This window comes from Perissodus microlepis, chromosome 6 (assembly GCF_051167445.1).
Source record: "Perissodus microlepis isolate ML-2025 ecotype Zambia chromosome 6, ASM5116744v1, whole genome shotgun sequence".
Classification (NCBI taxonomy): domain Eukaryota; kingdom Metazoa; phylum Chordata; class Actinopteri; order Cichliformes; family Cichlidae; genus Perissodus; species Perissodus microlepis.
The window spans coordinates 15,143,373-15,156,529 of record NC_140466.1 but is presented as its reverse complement, the minus strand read 5'-3'; the positions used below and the strand labels follow the sequence as shown (position 1 = coordinate 15,156,529).

Genomic DNA, 13,157 nt, shown 5'->3' with positions numbered 1-13,157 from the left:
CTGAGCTGCATTCCAGTGTGTTCACAGTAATGTTTACGTAATGCTACTTGAGCAGAGTTGCTGGACTGGTCACACCGCTTATACAGCAGGTGAGCTCCAGAAACAAAGTCTCTGAAGCCATTTGACCCTTCTACGCACTACAGCAAGTCCATTATTTGTAAGGTTATCGATATAATGCACTGCATTGTGTGTAAGCTTATACTCCATATCATGTTACCATTATATTAAGCAAACACAAAAAAACAATAGCTTTTGGAGTAAACTCTAGCTTTATGAAACCAGCTTGGTTTCTACAATACTGCGTCAGAACACTTTAACTTCTTTTATTTAACTTTAAGGGCTGAAACTTGTATTGTACTTTTCTGCTCTAACCTTTTTACCTTGGTTTTGCCACGCTGTATATGTGAGTCTGTTCAAACAAACTGAGAAAGACTAGCTGTCTCTAGCAGGTCTCATAAATCAATAACCCATTCATCTATTCAGTAAACTGCTTATTATGACCAGGCTCTCAGGGGATCTAAAACCTATACTAGAATGTGTAAAATAAGATAGACAGCATAGAGCAAGGACATCACAGCAGCTCCAAAGACACGGGCCTGAAATCAATGAATAATAATCCAGTTATCCCCATACTGTGTGAACATTCAATTAAACAGATTTGCAGTTCATAGAATATGTCACTAACAAACCTCAGGCGATAATTTGACTGGCCTTCAGCTCATAGTTTTGTTAATCTGTGGACATGCAGGCATTCAATATTGTGGAAAACTCTAGAGCCATCTTTGAGTGTTTTATATTTTGATTCCAATGAGCCAAACCTTATTCTAATATTTTAAAGTGGTATTAAGCAACAATGCATTGAGTCCAGACTGTGATGAAGAACATTTAAACTCATCAGAACTGTGCAAACTCTGTATTTGCCCTGAATACTGTATTTCTGCATGTTTTAACTCACCGGACATATTTTCCATTTCCGCAGCAAAATATAAAGAAATCGATGGTGGCTCAAGTTTTAACAGTTTTTCCCCAAAAACTATTGCAAACCTTGAAAATATGAGCGAAACAGTGTTTCACATCTCGCATCCAGTACATAATACAACATGTTTGTGTTTTCCTGATAATCGGTGTAAGGCCTTCAGCAAAGCAATAGGTGAAAAACAAAATCATTTTTTTTCACTGAACACTTCAACACATCTCTAGAGGACAGATGATGACAGGAATAAAGATGAGACAGGAAAAATGTGGAACATCACAAGGTTGTCAAAAAAAATTCATTAAAGAGGCAGGTACAGCTTGTAGAGGCTGTAGCTCCTGTAATGTAAAGAACTGCTCTCAAGTGGAGGTAAAATAAATATTAAGTATGCGTGCTATTGTTAAAGTAAGCTTAACCAAACAGGCCTCTGATACATTAAACAAACTGAGGGACAGCAAGTTTGACAAATGGTATATATCCTGTAAAAAAAAAGTTTTGTGCAATACAGGATGGAAATAAACCAGAGTTAAAATGATTAGCTGATTGATCAATCAGTTGAAAGATCAGCTGCAAGATCGTGGACCTTAAAAATCTTAAGTATTTAAACTAAAATAAAATGTGGATGCACAAAAGCGGCCTTAGTTGTGAATGAGCGTTTTGATTAATATCAAATGTTTGTTATGTGACTATTCAGTGTGACTGGACCCACACAAGGAAGTGGAACAACACTTACTATGAGGTTATGCACAGGAAGGATTGTTGTGAATTTCACACCATGGATTTTGTTGTTATTTAACTTAGTTTTCTAAACTCAAGTCTCAACTAATCTGTAAGTAGGAGATAAAAACAGATTATCCACAGGTTTAAAACAGCTAAGATGGGGAGTGTGTGTAAGAGCTGATTGCTATCTGATTAAAGGCTACTTTGCAGTTGAGTATAATGGAATGAAAGAAGAAAACAAAACATGATACATTTTCTAGCCCAAGTCTGGGCAGTTGAAGAGTGTCTTCACTGAATATTTCTTATATTTTTTAATCCAACTGTCAAACATAGATTTCATCACTAAATAAGCTCATGCTTCTGTTCAATAAGTGAGATATATAATCATTCTTCTGACTGCTTTCCTGGGTTTCCTTTATATCCCTTCCACTTTCCAAAACTCAGTACTGATCATCATTTATGTAGTCTAATCATCTCCTTTCCAGCCTTCTCTGAGCCAATCAGCCTCCATGCTGTGTGCTTTAAAATCCCAGTACTCTTCTGTCATTCTGCCTTTCAGACTCTCATGCAACCCACCTCATACCCATCTCTGCCTCACCCTGGACCCCCAGAGCGCCACCCAAACATCTCTCTTCATCTTCACCAGCACCAGTGTCTAGACTCCAGGAAGTCCTGTTTTAATTCCTGTCACTGCTGGGATTCCAGTCTGCTATGATGAGTCATAGGAGTCTAATCGCCAAATAGCTTAACTGAATTTTGTATCTTAATAAATGTTCAGTTCTTCCAAACAATCTCCACTTAATCAAATATTATAAAACCATAGATGCATATAAGGTTTTTGAATTACAACAGTGCTGCATGAATGAAATCAGTTTGTAGAAAATTGAAAGAGTATTTCATTTGGAAAGTAAAAATAAAATAAAATAAATCGTAATTTCTGGCTCGTGTGAAAAAAGCCAGTTATTTTCCTCATCTCTGCCTCACTGCCACAGAAGAGGAAAGCGGCTTTATCATACCATGATTCACTGGCAGCCTAATGAGAGCTACAGTCCTAAGCTGTTTATGTTGCATAAAGGACAGCCACTATTAGCACTGGTGTCAGAGTGGGGGAGCTGGACATTGGGTGGCAGTGCAGCAACAGTTAAGCTTGTAACAGTATTCATTTACTAACAAGTCCTCAGCTGGCGGCCTGTAGCGGAGGCCGCATGGTTGGCAAACTCCAGATGAACTGAAGAAACAGGATGATACTTAGCATATGTGATTAAACATAAGAGGGATGTCAGAGTGGATGCTGATCACAGCAGGTTTTCACATTTAGTATTCAGTGTCATAAAATACACAAATATTTGTAAAGACATTCATGGACATGATGCATTTTCTAGCCCATTTTCCTATTATTAACCATGCCAACTAAACCCTAACACCAGTTTTTAGCCTAAAGCAGCCAAAACTCTTTCAAAAATATCCTCATTTTCTTTTAAACAGCCAGAAAATAAAACCACCTAAATTCAAACAGCTTTAACATTTAACATTAAGTTAATTTTGTATCAGTCAACAATAATCTTTTAAAAAAAATAGTGGGACTCGAGAAAAAATGTAGCAGTAGAAACTATAGTTGCCATAAAATGTGACATGTCTACCATTTGTTCCCTTTAACCATATCACACCTAGTTCTGGTGTGATAGTTCTAATTCTCCACATGCACGGTAGCAAGGTGAGCATCCCACATCAGAGACAGAGACAAGGACACGGAGAGTGTGGGAATGAATGACTGCCACTTCAGCAGCTTCAGAAAACAGTCACTGCACACAAAGATTCATTTCAGACCAACTGCAGCTGAAAGAACAAAACCGTTCTGACCCTTCACAGATTCAGCTCCACTTGGAGCAGAGAAGATTTAAGGTCTGTGGTGAAGAGACGAATTTCCCCCAGAAATATTTGTTTTCTTACCCATGTTCCTTAAATAAAATTAAAAAACCATGATTAAGACTGCCACATTGACACAAGATTGCATCCCAAAATACATTTACTGGCATAATTTAACAGTGCTTATATTGTTTGTTTGGGTTTTTCGTGAAATTCACTTCTGCAATTTAAATTTGATCACACTGTTAAAACAAATTTGATGGATTTTAGTGCAACCTGGAAGTGTCAGGTGTAAGTATATTTGTAGAAAGTTGTCACTTTTGTGTGTGTTTAAAAAGAAGCCGAATGAGACCAAGATTCAGCTTTGGACTAAAGCTGATCACAGCTCATAACAGTCATATCAAATTTTTTAAATAAAATTGGAAATGATCGGAGAAATGAGGTGTCTGGGAAATCTTAACAACTTGAGTGAGCAATGGAAATAGATCCAGCGCTGTCCCACTACTCCAAACTTGCAAGAGTCAGCAAAGCATACCTGTGACTGGGGCTATGGTAACCAGCTTAAGCAGAAAGTTGGCGATCGTTGGCTTTAATAAAGCTCCAGCCCAAAGGAAGGTATCTGATCTTGGAGCCAGTTTAATCATATATTTTTGTGGTTATTGGCTTTAAATGTTCTTTTAATTGAAGAACTTTACAAGTGCTCAGTGGATACAAAAATCTGCTGTTTGTTACTTGAGGCACTGGGATAAAAATCGGAATAAAACTCAAATACTAAATAGACTCAGAAACAAATTCAGATTTGCATATTAATAATTTATAATACCATGTAACATTGCAGATATGTATTTATTCAATTTATCAAGGTTGTAATGATAAAAACTAAGGAGTTGAATGTGATGAATATAACTGAATATAACTAGAATAGAATAGAATAGAATAGAATAGAATAGAAAACTTTATTTGTCAATTTCTTCAAATGTACTTGCCATACAAAGGAATTGAAATTACGTTTCACACTGTCCCATGCGTAGACATTGACAACAATAAAGTGCAGATGCACAACAAAAAAACAGCCCTAACAATAAGGTAATATTGAATAGGGACCTAAAAATAAATAAAATAAAGTGTTCCAACAGTGTTCTCTGGAAAATAGTATACTAGTCTACTATATAATAATATAAATAATGCTAAAAGAAATACTAAAAATATGTAGCAGCAGGTGTGTGCAATTGCAATGCAGAGGTAGTTGTTTCAAGTCAGGAATGTTTCCAGTTCTTGGTTCAGAGAGTGTTTTCTTGTTGGAGAGTGGGGGGGGGGGGGGGGGGGGGAGGGGGGGGGGGAGGGAGGGGTAGAGTCCAGTCTGTCTTCCTATACTTCTGCCAATCTGGTGATTCTGCTGGCTAGGAGCCGGGAGGGAAGAGAGTTCAGCAGTCTCACAGCCTGGTGGATGAAGCTGTTGGTGAGCCTGGTAGTGCGGGAGCGGAGACTTCTGTATCTCTTTCCAGAGGGCAGGAGGCTGAACAGACAGTGCGCGGGGTGGGTTGCATCGTTGACAATTGTGATGGCTTTGCGGGTGAGGCGAGTGGTGTAAATGTCTTGCAGGGAGGGGAGTGGTACACCAACTATCCTCTCAGCTGTTCTCACAATGCGTTGTAGAGCTTTCCTGTTATAGTCAGTGCAGCTACCGCCCCACACAGTGATGCAGCTGGAGAGGATACTTTCAATAGTTCCTCTGTAGAATGTGGTCAGGATGGGTGGTGGAGCACTTGCCCGCTTGAGTTTGCGCAGGAAGTAGAGGCGCTGTTGTGCTTTCTTGGCCAGTGATGCTGTGTTGGTTGTCCAGGAGAGGTCCTCACTGATGTGCACCCCCAGGAACTTGGTGCTGCTCACCCTCTCCACCGCAGCGCCGTCGATGGTCAATGGGGAGTGACAGGCGTGGCCTCTCTGGAAGTTGACAATAATCTCCTTGGTCTTACTAACATTTAGCAGGAGGTTGTTGTCTCTGCACCACGTGGTCAGGAGCTCAACCTCATGTGTCAACAGGGTGAAGAGCAGAGGACTGAGCACACAGCCTTGTGGAGCCCCCGTGCTCAGGGTAATGCTGTTTGAGACCTTGTTGCCCACACGCACCGCTTGAGGCCTCTGGCTGAGGAAATCCAGCAGCCAGTTGCAGAGGGAGGTGCTGAGGCCCAGTCTGTCCAGTTTACAGATGAGTTGTTGTGGTATTATGGTGTTGAATGCTGAGCTAAAGTCTATGAACAGCATTCTCACATATGAGTCTTTCTTGTCCAGATGAGTTAGGGCTGGGTGGAGGGCAGAGCAGATTGCATCCTCTGTGGATCGTTTCGCTCTGTATGCGAACTGGTGTGGGTCCAGGGTGGGAGGTAGGGTGGATTTGATGTGTGACATGACTAGTCGTTCAAAGCACTTCATAATAATGGGTGTCAGTGCCACGGGGCGGTAGTCATTGAAACAGGCTGGGGATGGTTTCTTTGGCACAGGTATGATAGTGGCAGTCTTGAAGCATGATGGGACAGTGGCTTGCCTCAGAGAGGTATTAAAGATGTCTGTGAAGACATTCTTCAGCTCCTCTGCGCAGTCTTTCAGCACCCTACCAGGGATGTTATCTGGACCCGCTGCTTTCCGGGCGTTGATGGTGATGAGTGTTCTCTTCACGCTGGCAGCAGACAGGCACAGAGGCTGGTCGTGTGGAGGTGGTGGTGTTTTCTGTGGGCGTGTGTTGTTCTGTGCTTCAAATCGTGCAAAGAAGCTGTTCAGGTTGTTGAGCAGAGTGGTGTCGCTCTCACAGCTACGCGCTACAGGCTTGTAGTCTGTAATAGCCTGGATGCCTTGCCATAGGCTTCTTGCGTCCTTGCTATCATTGAAGTGGGAGGTTATCTTGTGTGTGTAGTCCTGTTTCGCTTTCCTGATGCCACGGGACAGGTTGGCTGTCGCTGTTCTCAGGCCTATTTCATCCCCAGCTCTGAAGGCCTTGTCTCTGGCCTTCAGCAGCCTGTGGACATCTCCTGTTAGCCATGGCTTCCGGTTGGCTCGAGTTGTGATACTTTTCACTTGTGTTACATCATCAATGCATTTGGTGATGTATAAGCTCACCGTGTCTGTGTACTCCTCGATGTCTATGATGTTATTGTAGGTGGCTGCTTCCTTGAATATGTCCCAATCAGTTGACCCAAAGCAGTCTTGAAGAGCAGAGGTGGCCTCCTGTGGCCACACTCTTACCTCTTTCATAACAGGTTTGATGACCTTCACTCTTTGTCTGTATGCTGGCATTAGCATAACAGTGAGGTGATCAGAGGTGCCGATATGGGGGAGGGGGATGGCTTTGTATGCTCCATTTTCCTGTGTGTAGACCAAGTCCAATATGTTGTCTCCCCTTGTTGGAAAATGTACATGCTGATGAAACTTTGGGAGAACAGTTTTAAGATCAGCATGATTAAAGTCTCCTGCGAGGATGATGAAACCGTCTGGGTGTGCTGTTTGTTGCTCACTGATGGCCTGATACAGTTCGTTCAGCGCCGCATTTCTATCGCTGTTGTTGCTAAATGGAGGTATATAAGTAGCGACCAACAAGATCGAACTTACCTCCCTGGGCAAATAGAAAGGGCGACACTTCACGATCATGAACTCCGCCAGTGATGAGCAGTGTTTGTGTACTACAGTGGCATCACGACACCACTCGTCATGGATGTATACACAGACCCCACCACCTCGGGTCTTGCCTCCTTCAACTAGTATTGAATTTATACATTTTTTACACAAAGAGATCCAAGGTACTAACAAAATGAAAACAGTGGCCAAGACCCAAGAGGAGATTATGTTATTATTTTACTAAAACTTCTGTTTCTGAAGTATTTAAATTTTTTACTCTATTTTTTTAACAGTGAAGTAACTGGCCTGAATAACAAACAATGATTTCAAACCAGACAAGGCGGATCAGTAAAAACCGGTGACGCAGACTTACCTTGGCATTGGCTTTGGTCTTGGTGCTGCTGTTGTTGTTGTCAGGGCTGGAATTGGCATCTTCATGAACTCTATCTAAAAGCCAGAGGAGGAACTCGAGGGCATCATGCTGAGAGTTTCCACGAAACTGAGATGCATATTTGGCCACAATGCTCTGTGGGATGGAGAAACATCACAATTAATCTGTCTTTCCAGGTGATTTCTAACAAACTTTGACTTTTGCATTTATAAATTAGTTTTGGAGACAGCAAAACAGCAATGCTTTTCCGTCTGTCATGATCAGATAAGTCATACTAAAACATCCGTAAGACATTAAAAAAAGATGTTTTCCTCTGTAGTACAACCCAACCTTTGTCTAGAATATAAAAGCCATTGTTTTTAGAACTTTATAAACTAAGTAAGCATTGTCAAATTTAATGAGATTTCCTGGAACTAAACAGTACAATACAGGGATGACAGCCTTTTATTCCTTTTATTATCCATTTATTATTGCCAAAAAATATCTTCAAAAGCCAGACAAGTCCTTGAACAGCATTGTTTGGGCATATAAAGCCAACCCTTATCAGAAAGCCAGGATGAAAATAGGGTGGAAAAAGGCTTGGTATGTCTCATGCTCCCGAACGTAATAAACAAAAAACATGGTATAAAAGGCAGAAGAGGGAGTATAATGGCATGGGCATACATGGCTTTTAGTGGTACTGGGTCACAGACAGCAGAATCGGGTCTAATGAATTCAGAAGTGCAGAGGGCTCATCATTCATCTCTCATCTCACACTCTGAAAGCAGCTCAGGAGTTTTTGAAGATAAATACGTGGAATATTCTGCACTGTTTGATCCACATTTCACTCACAGACACAGACATAAGTAAAGGCATCATAAACTACTACGAAGGCCAAAACTATTTTTTAATGCCAGCATCTTACAGACAGAGAAACATAAATTCTTGTAAGAAAAGAACAAAGTTCCACTCATTCAAATGTACTCCTAATATTCCTTCATGTTTGTGAAAAATAAAACTTCTTTAACTTTATCGTCACATCTTTGCTCTGCATATTTGATGCAGTTTTTATCAGGTGACGTAATCATGCATGGTAGTTTGATGAGCGTCGTTGTCAAAGCCTGTAATACTTTCTGGTTTCACTTGAGTGATCTTAGGCAACACTGTGACTTCTGCCAATGCCACTTCTTCAGACTTCTAACTTGGAATTCATGGCATGTCAGTGCCACAAATGGATTGCCTTGGCTAGTGTGTCAAGACACCAACACCAAAGGACACATTGTGTGTATAGAGAGATGAAGGTGGCATCTGTTCTCAGTGTCATATAACACCCCAGAATGCAAACTCTAAGCAATTAGATTAGACTCTTGTATTAGACTCAACTCCCAACTGTCTCCCAATTCCAGCAGTATCTTCCCGTGCCAACAGCAGCACCCATCTGATATCCTCGTGTTGGTGCTGTTCCCACATCATCATAATAAATGTTGTTCCAGGTTCAACATTGCAAGTGACCAATCGCTTGTTGTGACGTAATACTTTTGCAAGCCAAGCCATTCATTCATTTATGAAATTCCAATGTTGCAAAGACAATATGTACAATGCTTATTGTTTATTAAAGAGCAGTATCCTGAAATGCAAAGAATTCAAATTGCTGGATCGGCGGACAGAGGCGGTTTCTCGCAAGTTAAGTAGATTTTATTTACAGCATTTTTTTCCGAAGTCGCAAAAGTATCACGTCACAACAATGTGACCAACACGAGGATATCAGATCGTGCCACTCCCAACGGGCTCATCTTCTCTAGCAGCTGGTGCAAAGAGGTCCATTTGATGCCAGACAGGTATTTCTCCATTCCCCTTGACTCTAAGCAGATGGGTTTCTTTCAGACCTTAATTGATGAGTAAATAGATGTAACTTGAGCGGGGAAGAAGAGTGAATCCAAGCTGAAAGTCTTTAGCTTTTTGTAGTAGCATTTAAGTAAGATGAGGAGTTTTAGTGGTTAGCTGTTTGCTAAAAGCTGGAGTGCTGGTTAGCTGTAGCGCCCAGCAAGATGGCAACTTGCCTGTCGCCACCTTTTTTCATGCTATTCATGAACTGCACACATTCATATGCACTGCATTTCAAAAGGAGACTCACACAAACTGTATCCAAAACATAGCAGGTGTTTCTTGGGGAAAAAAAACAAAAGTCCACTCTTTGTAATTCAGTTATGAGGAAGGAGTAGTAAATTTATGAGTGGGAAAGAAAATGACAGACAAAACTGATTACCACTACACCAGGTGGCTACTTTGCTTTCTCTCAGTCACTCTTTCTCTCTGTGTGACTGACAGCATCCAGGCTCTGCTCTGCACCTCATTAAAAATCACCACATCATACCTGCAGTATCCCAGTATCTAAATATAAACACAGGAGGGAGCCCCCCGCCTCCCCCCCATTCTATCTGACAGAGACAGACCGCTAATGAGCTTCATCACTATGAGAAAGCACTGACAGGGGATGGAGGGATGTGGGACAGATGGAGAAAAGGATCGGTGGAGTAAGGGAAGGATGCTGGCGAAGTTTCAACAGACCAGTTAGTGTTCTTCTTCTGTCCCTTTATCAAAAGGACAGCACAGTTGTGGAAGGCCCAGAAAGGAAAAGTGAAAAACACAGGCAGCACAGTTTGTCAAAGCTATCAGCGAAATGAGAGAGGAGAAAATGCAAAGGACGAGAGAGGAAAGGAGAGTTTCCAAGGTTACAATAACGAGACTCAGTCTGGGCACTGAAAGCTGGTGGAAATCAAGGGGTTAGGACTTCAGTGCAATGGAAGTGCACTGGCCTCGCCTGCACTGTTGTCTGTTGTCTCACGCTCATTTTTCTCTTTGTGTGCACGCGTGAGTCACAAAAGAGGCAAAGTTGTATTCGAAAGCAGCAGTTCTTGTATTTGATTTCTTGTTAAGAGGGAAATGAAAGAAAGGGCATTGTTTAAACTGAGGCAAGGTGGAGGTGAAAAGAAAAGAATAGCAGGTAGGTTGAAAAGTCAAGTTCCTCTGTAAACACCAGCAGTGCTCAGATCTGACCCGTCCACAGCTAAAGAAGTATCGTAAGTGTTTGTAGAGTAAACACATCAGAAGTAGTGCAGGAGAGGAGAGCGGTGGGTGGAAGGGCCTGCTTTAGGGACCTTACTGAAAGAACTATTGATCAGTCTAGAAGAATCTTCTCCATCCACATACGACTGAGCGCCACTCAGTGCAGAGGGCACAGGGAGCAGTTCTCTTTATAGCTTGAAGCATGATTAGTTTCTTTCAATGAGTTTAATCCTCTTTTGTTATTGAAGAGCATGAATTAAATGTGCTGTTGGATCATCAACAGATTTGAACAGAGAGATATAAACTTTTTTTACAGTATGGGACGTTGAAAGTTTTCAAAAATACATTCGCAAAAACTGAATTTCCCCTGGATGCTCCAATTGTTATTCTGCAGTCCACCAAAAGCCAATACTCTGCTTGAAAGAAAGTCTTGGCTGTGTATATAGCAGAGGAATAAAGCTATAGAGTCTAGGACTGTCTGGGTTTTTCACCCCCCAAAAAAAGAAAAAAGAAAACACCAAAGAATTTAAAAGCACTGGAAAAAGATAGCAGAATGACAAAAGACAGCCATAAACCTGTGCAGTCTGCACAGCAGGGGTCATAACCTCCTGCGGTCAGCAGAGACAGGGCTGCACTCCACACTCAGATGTCTGTTTCGGTTTTGTATCTTGCAACCTTTCCTTCACCTCACACCATTACCCCCATCGCACATCCATCCTCCTGCTGTGTAAACGACAGATTAGAGTGCTGGCGGGGAAGGAATTTACTATAAACATACATCAAACAAATGACCCTCCCCTCTCCCTAAAAGAAAAAAAAACATTTACACCATCTCACCCCATCATGATCCAGCTTGACAAACAGGCTTGATTGGATTCCTTAGTGACGGTCAGAGAGTGATACTGACAAACCATTACAAGGTAGAACCGTAAGAGGAACTGCACATGCTTTTGTTTTCCTGCATACACCTATCTTCCCCAACAACAGGTGTAGCTGGAACGGGGGGGGATCTCTCACTACTGACTGGTCCATTTGCTGTTTCATTTTTCAGCTGGTTCGTGTTGTCAGATCACCTTTGCTGTCAGAACAGACCAGAAGCAGGGCAGTTATCACTTATACTGCTCGCTCTCCTTCCCATCATTCTGTTTCATCTATCACACAAACACGCACGCACACACGCACAAGTTCTCTGTCCTCTTTTCTTTGCCCGTTCTTTCTATTATCTTTTTTCTCTTTCCTCTCTATCATATAAGAAACATTCCCTCCACTAATCAGCAACAGCTGGGCTCCAGTCAGCCCAGCAAACCCGTAAACACGAGCAGACAAATGAGTCTCTCTCTTAGCATCTTAGCACCTGTCCCTCCCTGTCTCTTCGTTCCAGTTTCAATTTCTCTGTTAGAATATGTTTGTAATCATCCAATAAAGGTTAATGCAAGTCAAAAACGAACAAAGCCTGCATTTCTACAGCTACCCCCAGCATGAGATATCAGTGAAGAATAAGAAAGGGGAAGAGATGTGATGAAAATAATCATTTCTGAGTGATTTAGTGTCTGTGCAGTTTTTCAAAGTGAAAAACTGCATTTAGGCTTCTTAAGTTAACAAATCAGATCAACCCAAATGATTTAAGTTACACACAATGAGGAATAAGTGAAACTTAACTTGCGAACTTTTACTGAAATAACAGTGATCAGGCTGTAAATTCAAGCTGATAGAAAAATAAACCACCGTCACTAAAGCAGGAGCTGAGTGAGAGTCATTTAAAACATTGCAGTATCTCAACTGAAATTCAAATACCCTTTTGAAAGTGTGCTTTACACGTATCTGTACTTTCCATGACTCAGGTAAAGCATGCTCCCTTCTATGATTTGGCTATCGCACTGTCACACCCCAGTACAGTAAGTATTGATGCTTTTCCACGGCTTATGTCATTCGGTTTCAATACATAAATCATGACAGGGATAATAAACCTGGTGGGAAAAGGTGTCATACTGACACAGACTCCTCCTTGCATTTCTTTATTGTCTGTTGCCACAGCGGTGCAGGTACAATATAATACAATACGACTCACTGAGTCATGGGAATGCATGCTGCTTTCTAACAGCATATGGCGGCTTTGTTGTCATACTTTTAAAAAGTCTAACTCCACTGTTGTGTGAGATGAAGTGTTTGAAGCTTCTTTTTTTAAATTTCCCTTCAACAGCTAAGACAGGTACTAAGGAGCGTATCTGTAGCCAGGTGTAAAATATAGAGATTATTACAGCACAATAAAGTATTTTATAATCATCCTGTTTATCCCACTTGAATCTAAAAGTAAAGCCCATCTGTTTTGCTGGAAAAAAAACAATGCTGCTCATCAAACTGGGATGATGCGCCATCGTGGCATTTCTGTGCTGCTCAGCGCAGGGAGTCCAGGTGGTGTACGTCCCCCCCGCTGTGTGCACAATGTATAGCTCTTCAGCACTGAAAGCGAGAATCAGACTTGTCCCCGAAGCAGAAATAAGACAAGGCAAACAAACCATCAGTCTTGCTGGTGTGCTTTACTGTCACAGACCT

The 13,157-nt window shown here is 41.5% G+C and overlaps 1 protein-coding gene across 1 annotated transcript in view; it reads right to left on the bottom strand.

The window, feature by feature from the left end:
* The window catches only part of usp43a (ubiquitin specific peptidase 43a), a 63,038-nt gene that overhangs the window by 44,721 nt on the left and 5,160 nt on the right, over positions 1-13,157 (bottom strand). The window contains exon 2 of the mRNA XM_084930988.1: positions 7,542-7,694. Within this exon, the coding sequence (XP_084787114.1) occupies positions 7,542-7,694 (153 nt within the window). The remainder of the gene's footprint in view (positions 1-7,541; positions 7,695-13,157) is intronic.